Below are 20,684 nucleotides of genomic sequence, written 5' to 3' on the forward strand. Positions count from 1 at the left end.
ACATTTGCATCAAAACTCAATTGACTTCTTTTTCCTGTGCAAATTTGCAGCTGTTCACCCTTCCTCTGCTGAAAATGCACAGCCATGCAAACCTATGTGAAACAGATAGACAGCCACACATTCGATAATGCATATTCTCATATACCCTAGTAAAAACCACATATCCTTTTTACAAAAATTTACAGATGTTCCCCTACCCCCACAAGAAGCCCAAATTCCTCCAAATAATGTGATCGTCCAGATCACAGTCTATTCAATTTGAATGAGAAGTATTTTAATTGTGTAGACAATTGCTCTGTCTGTGCAAAGCACAGGGCATGCCAAAGGTGGTCTTTCAGTCCTGACTGTTGTCTTCCTGAATATCTATGAACTGCTTATTCAGTTACTGTTTTTAAATCTCAGTTAAAAACTTGTTGTTTGTTAATTTGTTTTCTAAAGCCTTTGAAACTCTGGTTCAATTATAGGTTTATAACTTTGTATATCCAGAGTATCTAAACTATTTCCCCTATCCCAGTATTCATCCATCACTTTCTCCCATGCTCTCTTTTTATTATTATATTATGCAACCTTTGGAAGGATGTGTGTTGTCAGTATATTATTTCTGTACATTGTCTTGGACATTGATTATGATAAATAAATAAACAATGCTTTTGATGTAATTAATGTTACAATAGTTAATTTCAAATAGAGATTCTATCTCTTCTAACTGTCACTATTATTTTTAATTATATAGAGAAGAAGATGTGTCCTCTTGCCAACAGCAGATGAATGCATTTAACCTTCATGTAGAAACTTTAAAGAAATGGATAGATGAGATGATCAAAAAAGTTCCAGAAACTGAACCTTCTTTGAATACTGATACTTTAAAGAAGCACTTGCAAATCACCAAGGTAAGAGGTTTCTTATAGTTGCAGGAAATATGTTAGTTAACAAGATTGGTATGTCATTTAACCGCATTGTCCTTTTTGCTTTAGAGACAAAAAAAAGCTAATATTGGTGTGTGTGTGTGTGATCATATCCTTCTAACAGCATCAGTATGAACAGCTATTTCAATTCAGAACTCCTTATATATGAGGGATTCACTCCCATTTTATTCCAAAGAAGAAGGCCACATTCAGTGTGTGCAAAAAGATACCTAACTGTGCCATCTGTTGGCAGTAAATTGAGAATTGGCTGCAGCAAGAGAGAATTTGGTTTCTACCAAATTGTTAAATTGGGAGATAGATAGACCAGCAGATGGACAGACATTTATATATTCAGATGTGGATCAGCAAAAGCTCTTGTAGCAGAGACAGTTTTATAATTTTCATAAGAATAGAATTAACATGGTTTAAATACATAATTTAGGTCCTATCCACACTGCAGAAATAATCCAGTTTGACATGCTTTAACTGCCATGGTTCAGTACTAGGGAATTCTGGAAGGCTAAATGTCTCACAAAACTACAGAATTGGACCAAAGTCTTTGTTGTGTTTTGGTAGCAGTTTTTGCTGTGATTGTCTTTGTCTTTTGCAAGGTGTCAAATGACATTTTATAATTGCCCCACAAACTTTTCTTAAATGTTTGTCATCTCCCAGTTTGGGGGAAAGGGCAGGGTATAAATAAATACAGTCAACCTTCCTTATCCATGGATTTTTTTATCCACGGATTCAAGCATACACAGTTTGAAAATATTTTTTTAAATACATAAATTCCAAAAAGCAAGACTTGATGTTGCGATTTTATACAAGGGACACCATCTTACTATGACATTGTATTTAATGGGATTTGAATAACCATGGATTTTGGTATCCATGGGGGTCCTGGAACCAAACCCCACTGGAAACCAAGGCCCCACTGGATGATGATGATGATGATCTGAATTCTTCCTCAAGAGGAGGCATTCTAATTTAGCAGGTTATGAAATTGATTTCCTTCAGCAATGGATATTCACATCTCATCTACATGCATCTGGTATAGAGAGGAGATCTTTCAGGATAAGCTGAACTCTTAAGTCTGCTAACTGCAATCATACACCACATAAGAGATATAACAGGGCATGGCTGGATGGGTGAGACAGTATGCTATCTGTCGTGATCAGATCATTACTGACCATATCAAGTCCTCCAGACAGGAACTGTGATTTGTCTCTTCTACTAAAATACAGTAAGTGGCTGAAGGTAATAATTTGTGTTTTTTTTAGAATTTGGAAGAGGAATGGAGTTCAAAGGCACCTGATATTCAGAAAATGATTAGCAGAGGAACAGTGTTATGCAACCTAATCAGTGCTGTGACTTCCCCTGCAAAGTCAAGGGGAATAAAACCAGGTATGTTGCATTAATATGTATAATCATGGACATTTACTAAAAATTGCATGTGAATAGAAAGAAATGGCTAATAAATGAATATTATTTAAGAAATAATTCCCAAATGAATGTGGTGTGTAGTATAAAAATATATGACTAGTAGTCATGAAATGCAAATGTCCCATTCTCATTTAATAATTGGCTGTACCAAAGAGCGGAAATAGTTTTTTAAAAAGTACACATATGATATACTCTTTTTTTCTTTTACTTTATTATCTTAATTGTGTTACCTGTAATGTACAAAGTAGTCCATTGTATTTGCACTTTTTAAAATAAGCAGTGCTCCTAGTTATGCAAACACCATGACTGTGTTTGCATAGGACTGAGTGGGAATCATGTGGCACTCCAGATGTTTTTGAACCTCAGGTCCTATTAATCCTAGGCCATGTCTGCACTAGCTAGAATACTCTGGGGGCAACCCAGAGTACACTGGCCTTGCAACTGCCCTGACCTACCCCCATTACCTGACCTGTGTCTTGTGCTGTGTGGTTGTCTGCATGGGTGTCCCTCTGAGACACCCAGCATGTCACTCACTTCTGAAGTCAGAATGAGATGCAGAGTGATAAAATGATGGCTGGGCATACTGGGTAGCTCATTGGGACACCTGTGCAGACAGCTATGGCAGCATGGGAATGGAGGGCTCTGGATCTTCTGGGAAAATCCAGAGCAAGAGGTATGTTTTTGAAAACCATTTAAGGCTGTTATGTACCAGTTTTGGTTTAGAACCTACATCTAAACATCAGAATTGGGGAGGGGGTGGGCTTTTTGGACCATGCAGAAAAGGACCTAGCCGGTATAGCTAATGGTGAGGAGCGCATCTGGAGAAACCTTGATTTTCACCTCCAGCACAGCATTTTATTAATCCATGTTTTATATTTCCAGACTAGTGTTCAGCAAACACAGAATTTTAGGAATTAATGAAAGAATTTATATTCCTTGAGTCTATACTATCTGTCATAGTAGTCTTTTCAACCATTGTCTTTCCATGTGCCAACAACACATTTAAAGCCCTAAATGGCTTGGGTCCAAGATATCTCAGAGACCGCCTCTTCCCATACAATCCTCCCCGCGCCCTCCGGTCCTCTGGGAGGAACTTGTTGCAGCCTCAAAAATTGAGGCTTGCGGCGACCTCCCGGAGGGCTTTTTCTGCTGTTGCCCCCAGGCTCTGGAACAACCTGCCGGATGAGATCCGTCAATTAACATCTTTGGATAGCTTCAAAAAGGCTGTCAAGACGGATCTCTTCAGGCAGGCCTTCACAGACTGAAATATCCCAGCCTCAGGATCTCCCCCCTCCTCAGTAATGTCTCCAAAGCCCCCTTTTCTTTTCTTTAGAACTGAAGTTGCAGTGGTTTATTGGTTGGTATTATTCTGTTTAATTTATTGTTGTTTTAACTAGTTATTGTGGTTTTAAATTAGATATGCAGTTTAATAACTTTTTAAGGGGGGAGGGAAATATATTGTTTTTATGCTGTATGTTATTTTAATGTTGTAAACCACCCGGATTGGTTCGCCACAGGGTGGTATATAAATTAAAAAAAAAAAAACACGGTACGTCAGGATGGAAATCTCTGAAAAAGACTGGTGGCAGAAAAGATGTCTCCATAATACATTACAGTCCTGGAGAAAACCACAAAAAGCATATTCATATTTGGCTTCTTCATCCTCGGTTTACAAAAACTGAAATTTCTTCTTTAAGTCCTATTTGTTTTTTGCTTAGTGTATGTCACATTTCCAGATACTAACTTCCAATTTTCCTGATCTTGCATTGTAAAATGCTCAATGTGAACAGGAACGGTCCAGAGATAGCAGATATCATGAATACCATAAAAATGATGAAGACTACACCGGTGCCTGCTGGTTTAGTATGTTAACAGAGAACAACATAGGCTGAAACCTCCTCTTTGTGTGCACTGTGAAGTTCAGATCTTTTTGAACCTTTGGAACGACAGCAATTTGTGGGTTTTTCAGGCTATGTGGCCATGTTCTAGAAGAGTTTATTCTTGACGTTTGCCAGCATCTGTGGCTGGCTTCTTCAGAGAACATGGCCACATAGCCCAAAAAAACCACAAAAAACTGGATGCCAGCCATGAAAGCCTTCAACTTCACAATTTAAAGTATATTTCCACTTTCCAGTTCTTAATATCTACTAATTGTCAGTATAGCTAGCAGTAAGAGGCAGGAATCCTTGGGGGAAAACACTGTAGTGTGTTAAATTGTGAATCAGCCTTTTGTAATTTTTAATTTATGCCAGCAGTACTACTTGTACAGACACTAAGTTGTTGTTTGCAAAGGTCAAAGTAGCTATTCTGAAATCGCTTACTAAAGTTGCTCATTGCACCTGAATTGGTTTAGTCACGAAAAGTGCTAATAGTAATTCTTTCAAGCAGGGAATATAGAAAGGTCCAAAGTCTCCCATTATGAGAACATCTTATTTACTTGATGGAGAGGGTTTTTTTCTTCCACTGTTTCCCAGCTGCCGTTAGGCAAGCACTCACCTTCCAGCTGGTGATAATGAGGTGAATAGTTGGCCTTCTCCAAGGCAATAATTAATTCTGCTCCATTAAATAATAATCCTGAGGCTCTCTGATTACATAGACATGCATCATATTCTTCTGAGTTCTTATCCTCTTCATAAATAATGTGCATTTTGACACTTCATTAAATTGGCTTTAAACCAACTAAAAGAAAGAGTATTTGAAGCTAACTTTATGGTGTGGAAAACTGGTAAACAGAAAGCAAAATCATGACTGGACAGTGGCTAGGTTTATAGAAGTGGCTAGTTTCTCCCTTCTCCTTCTGTGTCATGTCTTTTTAGATTGTAAGCCCGAGGGCAGGGATCCGTCTAACTAAAAAGATTGCATCTACAGCGCTGTGTAAACTTACAGCGCTTCATAAATAAAGATTAATAATAATAATAATAATAATAATAATAATAATAGTTTCATAGAAGAAATTAGCTTACTGCAACCTGTCATGAAACATTTTTCTGTCCTAAATGTTTTCAAATCTCATCCACAATACTTAGCATGACATTGCAGACATTGGGCTAGGAGACAGTTTTGTGTGAGCTGGTGTTGCAGGGAGACTTTCATTCAGTAATTTGTACACGGGTGCAGATTTCCCAAAACAAAAGATGTGTAATCTGGTTCAGTTTTGCAAAACACAAATATGTAGCATAGGCTCCTTTAAAATACTCAAAATGAACAATAAAAAGGGAACCAGATGGCAGAATCCAAGCAGAAAATAATAGATACACACTCTTTCACAATAATATGTGATATCTTTGTTTTGCATATTCAACAGATTGTCACATAGCATTTGGTACACTGATAATTTGCAGTAGTGAGTTGTTAGAATGCAATCTTAGACATTACTGTTCAGAATTAAGCCCCATTGACTTCAGTGGTTCTTGTGCCCAGGTAAGGACATATAGGATTGCAGGCTATGTTGTTATTTTACTATCCTGTTAGCAACCCTGTTATTTGTGTCTACAAATATACTAGCTAGTTACAAGTTAGATACAAGAACACTTTTGTTGAACTGGCTGAGGACTGGTTCTGTGATATATTAAATGTTTTGACAATATGAAGATCCTACTTCTAAGTAGTCTGCTGCTGCCACTGCTTCTTTCTTCTTCTTCTTCTTCTTCTTCTTCTTCACTTATATCCCACCTTTCTCCTAATATATGGACTCAAGGCAGCAAACAGCAAATTTAAAACAATACAATTTAAAAACAATTACAAATCATTTAAAAACAATACAAAGCCCTTTTAAGTTACTTAGATCAGTATGTCCCAGTTGATAAATGTCCTAAACTTTAGAGAATGAGGTTCAGACTCCTAACTTTTTCTGAAAAGCAATGGTTGATCTGATCATACTTCTTTCCATGCTGTGTTTAATTTGGCTCTTCATACTACCAGAATCTGGATGGGTTAAATTATATCTTGAATGTCTCAATTTCAGCTGGAAGTGGCATGGTATTAAATGGTGAAGGAGCAGCTACAGGTACTCAAGATTTCCTGTCAAACAAAGGTGAGTAATAGCTAAGGGCAGCTTACCTGAATACAGAGAATAAACAGAATGATCATGATTCCCCATTTTAACTGAATGTTCTAATTCGCTGATAATTTTCACTCATTTACTTCAACTGTCTGTGTTCAGTGGGTGAACCAATTGCAATTAATTGAGCTGAGAAAAAATTGGAGGCTCCTGATTTCTTCCCTCTCTATAAACCAGTAGTCATGTGTAACTAATAACAGGGATGTTGCCTGTGACATCTGGAGTTCAGTGTTGGGTGTTGTCTGTCAAAGGCCCTTTCTATCAAATATCTTAGATATTTGCTGCTTATATTGTAGAAACAAATTGAATATGACATTGATGACAACTGCAATTGCACACGATATGTATCTCAGCTTATTGCAGCTGTGAGGAGAAAAGAAGGGGGGGCAGTGATTTTCATAGGAAAAATGACTTCTGCAACACCTTTTCCTATTCCATTATTCCAATTCAATTCCTACCCCCTCAATTGGAATAAAGTTAGAAAATAGAAAATGCTATCAGAAGAAAATGATTAAGAAGACTATCAACAATCTGGAAAATGTCCAGAGGGGGGTTTCAAAAATAGTAAAGGATCTAGAAATCAAGTTCTGTGAGGAACAGCTGCAGGATTTAGGTATGTTTTTCCTGGAGAAGGAAAGAAAAGGAGTAGTATATGTGTGTGCCCATCTTGAAGTTGCATGTCATGAATTTCATTGGGTTTTCTTAAGCAAGAACTATTCAGAGGTGATTTGCCATTACCTTCCTCTGAAATATAGCCTATTTTTACTTGATGGTCTCCCATCCAAGTACTAACCAGGCGTGGCACTATTTAACTTCCAAGATCTGATAGGATCTGGTGTCATCAGGGTATTTATGCCACGAAGTATCAGAGGGATAGCCATTGTCAATGGTTGGAGGGGATGTCATGTGGAAGATGGAGCAAAGGGTGCTGCCCCAAAGCATATGGCCCAAACCAGTGAATTCAGATTACAGGAAAAAGTATTTTAGCTAAACCTTAGGAAGAAGCAGTGAAACTCTATCTTCAGTGGTGGTTAACTTTCCTTTGTTGAAAGGTTATAAACAGAGGTTGGGTGGCCATCTGTCAAGGATGCTTTAGCTATGGATTTCCTGCCTCTCAAGGATTAGAGGAGATGGCTGTGGGGGTTATTTACGATTTTAAAGTGCTGTGGTTCTATTAGGGACACCACATAGGTTGAATTTCACCTCTGCCTTTAGTCCTGAGTTGGCCATACATGAAAGAGTTTGTTCTGACTTGCAAAAACATGTTTCCTCAGCCTTGCTATCCAAAATAATTTTAAATGGAAATACCAGGGATTGAATATGGAAATTAAAGCATGCAGAACACAAGCTCTGCCATTAACCTGGGTGGCTTCTTTTTCTGGATTTTGTCAGGATAACAATCCATGAGATAGGAACCGCTAAGTGACAGAATCAGTAAAAATGCTTTCAGCTCAGTCTTTGATATTTTGTTAAATCATTTTTTAAAATGAATAAATCTGTGCTACTCCTCTCTCATAGAACTGACCACTGTCCAACACAGCATGTCAAACGTAAACAATAGCTACGATGATTTGGGAACAATGCTGAAGAAAAAAAGATCAGAACTGGAATCCATGCTTTCAAATATGCAAAACATTGAAGAAGAATCAAACTCCATGATGGACTGGTTACAGAGAATGGATGCTGCAGCAGCCAAATGGGAAACAGCTCTTCTTGACACTGAGGCAGTTAAAGAACAAGTGGATCAACATAAGGTAGTCTCTATCTTTTCAAAACTATCAAGTATAATTAATTTTCAGAGTGGGCTTTCTATTCAGATTAATAAAAAGGATATTAATGTATGGAAATCTCATAAAAGTGCCTGTTGGGAACATGGGATAATCAGATAAATTGCATACTTGCAGTAAAAAGGAGGATATACTATATCAGCTCTGACTTTGACTGGCTTCCTAAATGGATTAAGAGGCCATCTCAGTGAAAAATGCCTTCTGCCAGGTATATTGGTTTTATGTGTTCTTAAACCTAACATGTTTGTTCTTTGTAGCTGTTTGAAACAGAATTGAAGCAGAACAAGAATAAAGTGCAAGAGCTGAAGGACAGAGTCACAGAGTTATTGGAGAAGAACCCAGACTCTTCTGAGGCACCAAAATGGAAACAGATGTTGGATAAAATAGGTATTGCTGTGTGTTTGCTGTCAGCATTGAACTAGGCTTGCAAATGATGTGTTTGTTTCATTTAATCATTTACCCATTGCCTACTGCTGTTTTGGTACATCTTCCGCTGCTGTGCCATCATTGTTTGTAACAGCAGAATTGCATCTTTGTGTCTTGTAGCCTAGGCATGTACGTCCCTCTGTGAGCAAACATTATGACTACTTTGAGAGTCTTGGTCTCTAGTCTCACATAAGCTGAACTATTAACTTTTTTAAATCAGTAAGTGTAAAGACATTACGTAATAGGTGATTTTGTATAAATGAAGGTATACAAAAGCATTATAATTTTAAAATATTAATTTTATTTCCCCATAGATTCCAAATGGAAAGAACTTAGCGAGGTAGCAGCTGAGAGACAGAAAAAATTGGAAGAATCATCAAGTTACCTGACCCAGTTCCAGACAACTGAGGCCCAATTGAAACAATGGCTGGTGGAAAAAGAATTAATGGTCAGTGTACTTGGACCATTGTCAATTGATCCAAACATGTTGAAAACTCAGAAACAGCAAGTTCAGGTGAGTTTTTGATTTCAATGCACATTACTTTGTGGAAGAACACTTCTACTTCCTTTATTTGAAATGGCTCAGGATAGAAGTTTACAGACCATTTCATCAGTAAAACTTAAACTAGTTTGTGTTTCCCCACACTTTGCAAAGCCAAGACCACACTTATCAAAACAAATGCAAAGAGACCAATGAACAATAATTTTGATGAAAAATTTAGATATCCTATCCCTCAAAGGAGATAATGTTTGTGGCATTTTTGCCATTATTTCTCTATTAAAGTGTTGAAACCTGACATTTTAAGCATTTCACTCCTAGATGTAAGAAGAAATTAAATGCTCTAAAATGCCAAGGATATTATGCAAACCTTATATATGCCTAAATCCAAAGAAATTTGTTAGCAGTAATTCCTATCTGTTCATCTATTCACCCACCCTCAGTCATGTAAAGGCTTTTGAAGAGGACATCCACAGAATTGATAATGCTCATCCTTCTTCAGAGTTTCAGGAGTTTTTTTATTTCTCCCCCTCAAAAAGACAAATATGTTCAAGTCACATTTGACTGGATCATATTCTACTTAAATTCTACCAGGAGACCGGCCCTTAGTTACTATTGGACACAATTCTTTTCTAAGAAACACATTTTGAGGAACTTAATTATTGGAAAATATAATTAATATACCAAATTAAAGGAGAGGGATCAATCTAGAATTAGTCATACTTAGTTGACACAATGAAATTAATGGGATTTAAGGCAGCCATAGTTTTAGTACTCTGCTCTGGTTATGATCAAGTATGGAATCCAACCCAAAGTCAGATTATAATTAGCTGATTTCACATGAAATAAGAGTTAATGTTTGTAGGAACAAATCCCTGTGTTTTTTTTAAAAAAAGTAGTACTGGTTGAGTCTCCGTTATCTAGAATGCTTGAACCAGAGTGTTTCAGATTTTAGATGTATTTATTTATTCTAGATTTTGGAATATTTGCATACACATAATGAAATATTTTGAAGTTAGGACCCCAGTCTAAACTTTGGAACTGCATTCCACGGCAAGCTAGGCTTGCCCCCCTCCATGGTTGCATTTCGATGGCAAGCTAGAGGGAAGAACAGATGGGCAAGAAGGAGCGGCCCTGGAACTGCAGTGACCACACGCTGCAGTCCCAATGCTGGCACCTGCCGCAGTCCCAAATGGACCGCAGCAAGGATTGGGCTACCCTGGGGAGCCCAGGAGCAACCCTGGCTCAGCTTCTGAATGGGTTGGGGGCATGCGTCATTTAAATGCCATGCCCCCAAGCCATGTGGAAACTGGCTTTTTACAACCATCTGTTTCACGCCGAAGACATTCTTATTCAAGCAGGCATTCCACATATAATTATGCCAGAGTGGCTTTTATGGACCGTGAGTGTTTTAGTTGTGCTTTTAACTTCAGTATATCTTTTCTGTAATTTTATAATGTTTTTAGATTATTTTAATTGTTTTGAATTTTATTGTGAGGTTTTTAACACGTTTTCTGTCTGTGAGCTATCTTGGGTCTCTTCTGGGAGAAAGGCAGCATACAAATGAAGTAAATAAATAATAAAATAAATAAACATGAAATTCATTTATGTTTTTTATACATTTCGTACATATAGCCTGAAGGTAATTTTATACATAATATTTTCAGTAATTTTGTGCAGGAAACAAAATTTGTGTACACTGAACCACTAGTGTACACTCAGCCACCTATGAAAAAATGTTTTGGATTTTGGATTTCAGAATTTCAGATAAGAGAGATTCAACCTGTAGTGATACAGATTCTAATTTTCAGAAAAAGAAATGAGTGGTTATTTTCATTTATGACCCTGTACATGTGTAAACTGTCATCAGTTCCACGAGAATGATACTATTTTCTAGGAATTATTGTTTGCGGTAAAGTATAAGTAAAAGCTGGCATTTGATTTGTAATGACTACATCACTTATATTTGTCAACACTTTAATTGATTAATGTTTGAAGTGAATTAGAAAAGTAGGTGAGATCATAAACTTCGGCATTGCATGGTATATCCTCATCCTATGTATTGTGAACTGCATAATGGAGTTGAAAAGGATACTCCCTGCTATCTCACAACATGGATTATAGGACTGAGTCAGCAAGAGTTTAGATAAGGTCTTAAGGCAGGAACATGCATATGTGAACCTACCTTAATGTGACACTATCAGAACATCTGTTTAATTTTATATCTAATAGCTGTTCCACTTACTCACCAACCTAGGATTCTGAAGCAGCTAAAACAGCTGCTGCCATTTGGCCTATGCATTTCCTTGCACTTATCTGTTGTTAATTGTCACATATTCTTTTTCTTCAGATTCTGCTCAAAGAGTTTGACACACGAAAGCCCCAGTATGAACAGCTAAGTACAGCTGGACAAGGGATACTGAAAAGACCAGGGGAACACCCACCTTCTCATGAAACAGTGAAACAGCAATTGGCTGCTGTGTCACAGAAGTGGGATGGCTTAACTGGACAGCTGAGTGACCGATGCAGCCGAATTGACCAAGCCATTGTCAAAAGTACAGAGTACCAAAACTGTCTGAGAAGCCTCTCTGAGAAACTTAGTGCACTGGAAAACAAACTGAGCCAAAGTCTGGCTACAATTACAGATCCTGATGCTGTGAAACAGCACCTGGAACTGGCCAGAGAAGTAAAAGAAGAAATAGAAAAGGAAAGGCTGAATATCAGTGCTGCTGAGAGTCTGTGCAAGGAATTGTCAGAGTTGGTGGCAGAAGACTATTTGAAAGCAGAACTTGCCCGGCAGTTAGATGGTGTTTCAAAACCTTTTAAGGATATGGAACAAAAAGCAGGTTAGTGGCAAAACACATGAGGGAAAACAAAACAAAACAACCATGGTAGTGAGAAAGCAGATGTCTTTGTTTATCCTTTTAGAACAAAAATTGACATTTCACAAAACTCAGTTTTGATTATTCCCCAAATACTTTAAAACAGTGTTTAGGAGGAACTGAATTTATATATAAGGCCTGCTTGGATGGTTGTGGGGTCATGAGAACAGCTACACTTTACTGAGTTGTGCCAAATATTTAGAACTATCCCGTTGAGATGCTAAATGAGATATGATTGACAGGGTGATTCCTATATTGTAACATAGTGTTCCCTTGACATGTTCCTTTGTATATGGACATAATTTAGGAAAATTGAATATGTAATATTTTCCAACAAATACTTATTTGTCTTGTGCATACCACAGTTTCAGAATGATTTGGGGATGCAGCATATTGATAAGTCATTCCATGAGAAGCAGTCTAGAATTGCAGATTCAGCCAAGGAGTCCAGTGAGATGAGCCATAAGGTCACAATGGACCTGGCAATAACTGTGGATGCCCTTTCCCTCACTGTGTTTTGATGGTGTAGTGCAAGTGTAACATTTGGAGTGCATCTTTCTTATTATGATGATGTTTATTATAGAGGTCAAAAATTATATTGTGCTAGGTACATATTCATCATCAACTCCAGGGAGTTTCCCTTTTTCCAAGGGCTTTGCTTCTCAAACTTTATTTAGGACTGCAAAATTATATTCCAAATTAGCACTCTTCAAATATAATACTATATTCTTCAGCTAACAAGCTCCATTGATGAATAGTAATTAATGAAATTGTTTGCAATAGCATATATTGTTCAAGTTGCAATAGAATAGGGATGCCCAGCTGTGGTAAATCTGTCTTGGCATCCTCCAGGGTGTGTGTGTAATGCTAAAATACCTCAGGGCCACAGTTTGACCACCTTTGTCCTAAAACATGTCATTTTCCTTGGGCCGAAATAAAATTTGTCATTTTCCTGTGGGGGGGGGTGGTCTTACAGGTACGGATTTTCAAAATATTTGTTTTGCCCTTCTGCAGGGAATCACATAGAGCAACTTCAGTCAACCTATGTTAGTTCTCATCAGTTCCAGAAAATGTCTAAGGACTTTCAGGCCTGGCTGGACAAACAGAAAGAAGAACAGAATCAATCTCGTCCTATCTCTACCAGGCTGGAGTCTCTGTGGTCATTAATTGATGACCATAAAGAGTTCAAGGCAAAGTTGTCTGATCAGGCTGGTTCTTATGAGAAAATAATTGCTGAGGGAGAAAATCTGCTCCTGAAAACTCAAGGAGCAGAGAAGGCAGAATTGCAGTCTCAACTGAACCTGCTTAAAGGTAACTGGGAGGAAATGAACAAACAAGTTAAAGATAGAGAAGATAAGTTGAATGATTGTGTGGGAAAAGCCCTCAAATACAAAGAGCATGTGGAGAACCTGCAACCTTGGATAGCAAAGTGTGAGAGCAACCTGTCTGAAATCAAGATGGGAATTGATCCTGTGGAGCTAGAAAATTCCATCACTCAGGTAAAGACTTGGCAGAAGGATTTGGACAAACACCAATCAATAGTGGAGCTCTTATGTAATGCAGCAGAGACTTTCCTCAGTGCCTGTGAGACAGATAAAGATGTTGTTGAAGAAGAGAAGACAGAACTGATTCAGAAAATGGATACGGTCACAGAACAATTGCAAGTGAAAAGAGATGGATTGGAAAAGATGTCTCAGAGATTAAAAGAATTTCAAGAATCATCCAGAGACATTAAAGAGCAGCTGAAGAATGCCAGGGAACAGCTGGAAGTGCACGAGTCTCTCAAACCCCAAGCATTCAGCATCAAACACTTGACAGTTATGCAGACTCAGCAGAAAGCACTCCAGGTTGTTAAGAAGCAAGTAGACCTGACAAAAAAGCTTGCCCAAGAACTTGTGGTAGATGCTGTGGATTCATCAGGTGTCTCTGACCTCTTGTTGCAAGCAGAAGTATTAGAACAGGAATATAGCAACATCAATGAGCAAGTTGAACAGAAGTGTTCCTTCCTGGAGACTAAACTCCAAGGAATTGGACATTTCCAAAATGCAATAAGAGAGATGTTTTCCCAATTTGCAGAATTTGATGATGAGTTGGACAGTATGGCATCTGTGGGCAGGGATCTTGTTACACTGCAGTCACAACAGAGCGATATCAAGGTTTTCCTGAAAAAATTGGAGGAACTCATCACCAGCAATGAAAATGCAAACAAGGCATGTAAAGTGATGTTAGTGAGTGAAGCAGAAGCATCTCCTGATCTTGCAGGTATAAAAAGGGACTTGGAAGCTTTAAATAAGCAATGCAACAAGTTGCTTGACAGAGCAAGAACCAGAGAGGAGCAAATTGAAGGAACTATTAACCGTATGGAAGAGTTCTACAACAAACTACAGGGATTTTCCAAGCTCCTTGAAGAAGCTGAAGAACACGAGGAGTCGCAAGGTCCTGTTGGAATGGAAACAGAGACCATTAATCAACAGCTGGATACATTTAAGGTAAGAAGGTTCTTTTTAAATTAGAGAATTGAATTTTTTTTTTTTAAAAAAAAAAACTTTATGTGGAGTTGCTAGGCAGGCTTGGCTTCCTGGCTGCCAGTGACAGTTCAGGCAGGCTTTCTGCCGGGGAATTAGCACATATAAAAACAGGAGTGAGTGACTGAAAGAAGTTCTCCAGTGAGAGTCAGATAAGGAATCTGACTGGAGCTGCAACCACACAACAGAAATAATCCAGTTTGACATCACTTTAACTGCCATGGCTCAATGATATGGAATTCTGGGAACTATCGTGTAGAGAATTCCATCACTCAAGTGAAGACCTGGCAGGAGGACTTGGATAGGAAGCCAAATGAGAGTGGAGCTCTTACATAATGCAACCCTATTGCTTGGTGTTTGTCCAAGTCTTCACCTGAGTGATGGAATTCTCTACAAACTACAGTTCCCAGAATTCCATAGCATTGAGCCATGGCAATTAAAATGGTGTCAAGATGGTTTATTTTTGCCATGTGTGTATAGCTCAGGAGTCAGTGAGCATCAGAGAAAGATTCTGAGAGGGAATTAAGTTAGTCCAGAGGGCACTGTGATAAACCTGCAGTTGTTATGTTAATGTAACCACACTAAGTTTGAAGTAGCCTACCTAAGATACTTTCTTACATAATGTTATTTAATAAAGTTATCAATGAGATACACAAACACACACACATACACATAAACAGATGTATCTAGCTGAAGAAATTCTATACAATATACACAAAGGCAAGCATGCTACCTAAGATATTGTCACACTGTATTACAAAACAATGTTTGAACAGATCACATGAAAATTAAGAATAAGAAATGTTGTGGAGCAAGAGCTACTCAAGGTGTGAACTTCAAAATGGAATGCTATTTTATTACATGTTGGAATACTCAGTTTTGGCTTGTGAATCGCATGCTTATATGAGTCAGTTTCTTAATAAAGTACAAGCAATTTTGCATTTATCCCAACAGGGGGTGCTTTTTCTCTGCTTTAGTTCTCACACTGTTTTCTCCCAGTTCTTTCTCAGCTTGAGGTGTAATGCTTTCTTGACTCAAGGGGTGTGTGTGTGTTCAAGTCATCTGTCAGTTTATGGCGACCTAATGAATATTTGTTTATAAATTAGGGCATTCTCTCTGACTGTAAAAAAGAAAGAAAATGGCTAAGAAGTACTTATACGTTTAAAATGACTCTGCATTGCACTAATTAAGCTTTCAGTTTTGAACAGCTTAGCAAGTGATATCACATGGACTTAATAGTTTGGGGATCCTTGGAATTTACAAGTAGTTCGTGGGTTGTAGCCTGAAATTATAAGACATGTTCTCACTTCAGTGGTATGCAACAAACAATTCAGAAACTCGATACTTGTCCTTCCTTTGGAACTAGTTGTTTGAGAAGTTGTTTTAAAACATTATGTCTGGGTTTTGGCTTTGGAGGTCTTCTCCTTTCTGTTTTGTTTTGGTTTTTTAATGATGCTTTCTTCTCTCATTTGATTATTGATAATGTTAAAGCTGGCTAAAGAACAAGTTATGCACAAATGCATTCAGTCATTGTTCCATCAGGGGAATGCAGTGAGGCTCTGCCAAGCTGGATACAGCCTGTAGACCTCATTTTGCCCACTCCTGCTATAGACCGTGGCTCTGCAGCTCCATTGCACTGTTTAATTTGGTGTTATTTAAATTGGGATTATTTACAACACTTTAGATTTCCTTATTTTGCTTTTATTTTTGAAATGTCCTTCTGAGAAGACTCGTTGCTGTTGTAGTAGAAGAGTGTTCCCCTGAACAGATTTCTAGAAAATGGATAGCACTAGAACACAGTCAGTTGTGAACCATTGTCTTTTCTACTTCTATGTAATATCCACCCAGAATCTTTTTCTGGGTACAAGACAAAACATAATGCATACAGCCTCAAGCATCTCACATCCCAGAGGCACTGCATAGGCATGCAGGAAGAAGTGGGTCCTACCCGAATAGTGTGTTAATATTATACAATTCCAGATAAAGGACAATGAGAAGAATAGCCAAACTGGCTGCAATTCAAGTGTTCTCTCTGACAGCTGGCAAACACACATCTATCTATGATAGACATTAATACCATTTATCTACTGCCAATTATGAAATACTAACTCTTTCTGTGACAGAGTGAAGGTGAGGTCAAGCAAAGTCCTGGGTGAAGGCCAGTAAGGCTGAGATAAGCTATAGTTCCTGGAGGTTGTCCAGGAGTAACAACCTGGGATCATGCCAAGGGATTAGGTAGTGAGGAGGGTCTGTCCAAGCTAGGTTTCCAGGATCAGGATAAGTATGGATCAGTCAGTCAGGGTAAAGGCAAAGGCAGGAGGCCAGTAGCTGTGCAGTTGTTCTATCAAGCACAGTTCTGGTTTTTGTCTTTTATCCCAGGCTCACATCCAAGAAAATTGTCTAGCACATTTATTTTAGTCTTCAGCAAATCCAAAATTCCCCAGTGAGTGAAGGGAAAATTAGCACTGGACTCTAGGGCTTAAACCTTTGTTCCATATTGACTTGCTAGGGAAATAGAAATACCTTTGCAAAGGCCTGTAGGACCTTTTAGTGATTCCCAAATTGTCGCCTTCCAGGTGTTTTGGACTTCAGCTCCCAGAAGCTGAAGCCATCTTGGTCAGTAGTCAGGGATTCTGAGAGCTGAAGGTCCAAAACATCTGCACGGCCAGAGTTTGGAAATCACTTCTTTACGTTGTACAGAAGGGAAACATACTACTGGTTTCTCTTGCTTCACTGATAATCAGAGTAGACTATTGTAATGCGCTAACCATGTGTCTACCCTTGGAAAGCATCTGGAAACATCAGTTGGTCCAGAGTGCTATTACCATATTTTTGTCAGCATATGAATCCATATTATTTTTTTCTAATATTGGCTATTTAGTAATTTCTGGGGTCAGTTGAAGATGCTGGTTCTTACCTTTAAAGCCCTAAATGACGAATACCCTTGGTACTTAAATGATTACCTACCTCTTCCCATATATTTGCTCTTGTGCTTCCCAGTCATTGTTATAGGTGTTGTTGCACATACCCCTGCCCCAATGACAAATAGAATGAGGTCTCATGAGAATTAGGGCATTTTTCAACCATGGTTCAAATGCTTTAGGGTTCCTTGTCCCGGAAACCTTGTCTGTATGCATTGTATGCATTTAGCCATCAATGTATGCATTTAACCAGCCATTTAGAATTTGGCTCTCCTGAGGAGGCTGAAGTCTGTTTGAAATCATTCTGTTACAGTGATCATAGTGATGATTAACCTGCTCTTGATTCTTTGTAATTGTATTCTTTACTGCTTCGGTTAACTGTTGTTTGTATTATATTTTTTCATTGTTAGTCACTATGGACTGCTGCAGGAAACACAGGAAACAATGAAACAAGCTTTTCAAAAATAAACAAACAGAAGTAACTTTAATCAAGCTTAATATGTTACTCATGTCTACTGTGATTTCTTTTATGTAGCAGAAGTGCAGACACAGGGACAATTACAGTAAAAGACAAGAAAGAGGTCAGCTAGGCTTCAGCATGAAATATGATGTCTCTGTTTCTTTCTCCATCACTTAAGGTGTTTGTTCTTGCACTCTATTGCAAGAGGTTTTGATGCAGGAGATTTTGATACATCTTGGAAAATTTACCAAGTTGGATTCACCCTCCTTTAAAGCTGTCAGATGAGTGCAGTCCTACATTGGGATTTTATTGCAAGGAGTTCTGGTGCATCTTAGAAAATTAAGCTACCATGTTGGATGCATCCACCTTTAAAGTTGTCAGAAGAGTGAGGTCCTATGCCTTATTTAAACCCTGTTTATCCCCATTATCTTTCTGCCAGTATATGGGCAACAACATCATTTGTGGAGTAAGGATGGACTGGGATTTCCTGTTGCATCTCAGGCTAAAGCTGACAGCTGAGAAAGAATCTCAGAAGCTTAGTTTTTTCTCAGAAAGCATGGTCCCATTCCTTAGACCTGACTGACCGGGTAGGATAAGGATAGGATGCTAGGGATCAACATTATAACTGCACTTTCCAAGAGTTGCATGGGTAATATGTCAGCTATTGTAGAAACGCACGCATGCACACACACACACACGGTCTCTGAACTGGATGCACCAGTTTCTGCATATTTGATTCTGCATGTTAAAAAGATACGCAGGCTCATTCTTCCCATCTTAGTGTACAATGCATTCACCTCCTGCAACTGTGCATTTTGGCAGCAGTTACCAAGGCTCATAAACCTCTATAGTTGGACTGTAAAGATTAGCCTAGTTCTTTGCTTCTAGCATCTGACTCAGGTTATGTGAGGGCAACTTAATTAGATTTAAAAATACACTTCTGAAGATCCCTTTGGATGACCTCTTCAGTTCCAAAGATATGCAAACACTACCTTTGGCAAGAAAAGAGGTGAGGGAATCAGTAGCTGTTCTTTTTTCTGACTATCTGAAGTAAAATGCATTATAGATTCTTCCTACATGATATGCCTTTAGAAATAATAACATGAGTTTATTCCAGACAATATGTGATACAAAAATCAAACTTGCCATCTTCAGAATACTTGGTAGCTTTATATTCCTTAGAAGATGCTGAAGAGCCAAAATGTAAAAATAAATAGATGAAATCAGTAACAAATTGGATCTATGATTGGTGAAATTTTTGAACCAGCCACCAAGAATAATGCTTTTCAGGCATATATTTTAAAATTTAGTGCAGCCAATTCCCTGTTCAGGATTATTACACAGAGTTAGCTGAGAAGAAGATGGTCTAGTAGTTCTAAGATCTTATCATTTGGTATGTGTTTTCAGGGGTGGAAACAATACTTAAAGAAAACCTGAAGGACCAATCTTCCAATGTTTCCAGTCAAAGCCCTGTTTTCTGTTCCTTACAGTAGCTGGCATATTGTCTTTCAGGTGTTCATCTTTCATTCATATCCAGCACAGATCTTTGTGCTCCATAGAAAGTACACTGAGTGCATGGATAAAAGGAAAATTCATCCGATGAAGTTCCATTACATGGTTACATCATGCCTATTTCCATACAAAAAGCCAAACAGTAAAGATAATCCTCTCAAAAACTTTGGCTGGTTTACCTTTTGCCTGAATGTTTTAATAAGGTCCTTTAATCTTCATGGCGGGGAGAGAAACAAGATTCAGTCATTGTTGTGTAATTACACTCCTTGAAGTGTTTACAAAATATTTCATTAATAATCCCTTGACACTTTTTGTAGTTAAAGTACATAGAATTGATGTCAGTTTGTATCATTTAACAGCTCATTAACACCCCCCCACCCCTTTCTAGCCTGTTACTAATGTGGCTGCTTTAAAGGGTCACTTCAATACTATTTCTAGTGTTCAAATATGTGCCAGGGGGCGGCTTCTAATTGCACTTCTTAGGAGATCTGGGCCTGGATGAATATTCCAGTTGATGAGCTTGAACTAATATTTAAATTGGTTTAGTTGGGTTGCTGTAGATAGTGGCTTCTTACCTTGTTGATTGAATCAAAGTGTTAACTCTTCTCTGCAGCATGTGTTTTTGTCCACATGCTACTTCAAAATGAAACTTATATTTATTGCTATATCAGCTTTAATATTGTTATCTGCATTAGAGCTTAAACATGTAAATCTAATTACACAAAAAATTCATTACTGTTTCTGTTGTGAACTGGGCTCTCTGGCGCTCTGTGGGGCTATTTTCTACACACGTTTTCTTTGTTTAGAGGTCTTGCTGTGTTCTAATGCCCCCATGGAAGTTCGGTACAAACTTATATTATTATTATTATTATTATTATTATTATTATTATTATTATTGGACTGGTTTTGTTTCCAACTGCACACAGTTCAAGTGCTGTCATGGAAAAAAGGGGGGACATGTGCAACAAATCCATGTTCAACTGACTATGAATGCATTCCAATTGGGAGTGACAGGCCTCTTTCATGGGAAACTCTTAAGGTTCCCTGCTGCCTAAGCAGTGGGTCATTTCACTGTTTGGAACAGAGCCCAAATTCCCTTTGCCCACTAATGATGATGATAATGATGATCATGAAATTGAAATAGTTGAAGATTTTCTGTACCTTGGATCAAACATTGATCAAAACAGAGAGTGCAGTCAAGAATTAAGAAGACTATGAATGGAATGGGCAGCCATGAAAGAACTAGTTAAGACCGTAACATGTAAAG

At 38.1% G+C, this 20,684-nt stretch overlaps 1 protein-coding gene across 1 annotated transcript in view; it reads left to right on the forward strand.

The window, feature by feature from the left end:
• LOC149311412 (dystonin-like) overlaps positions 1-20,684 on the forward strand; it is a 401,747-nt gene that overhangs the window by 273,044 nt on the left and 108,019 nt on the right. Inside the window, 8 exon segments of the mRNA XM_089531013.1 lie at positions 734-890; positions 2,183-2,306; positions 6,310-6,378; positions 7,924-8,159; positions 8,450-8,579; positions 8,933-9,132; positions 11,468-11,963; positions 13,014-14,488. Of these exon segments, the coding sequence (XP_089387139.1) occupies positions 734-890; positions 2,183-2,306; positions 6,310-6,378; positions 7,924-8,159; positions 8,450-8,579; positions 8,933-9,132; positions 11,468-11,963; positions 13,014-14,488 (2,887 nt within the window).

The sequence above is a fragment of the Sceloporus occidentalis genome, unplaced genomic scaffold (genome assembly GCF_023333645.1).
Source record: "Sceloporus occidentalis isolate IW3139 unplaced genomic scaffold, rSceOcc1.0.p SCAF_6, whole genome shotgun sequence".
Lineage (NCBI taxonomy): Eukaryota > Metazoa > Chordata > Lepidosauria > Squamata > Phrynosomatidae > Sceloporus > Sceloporus occidentalis.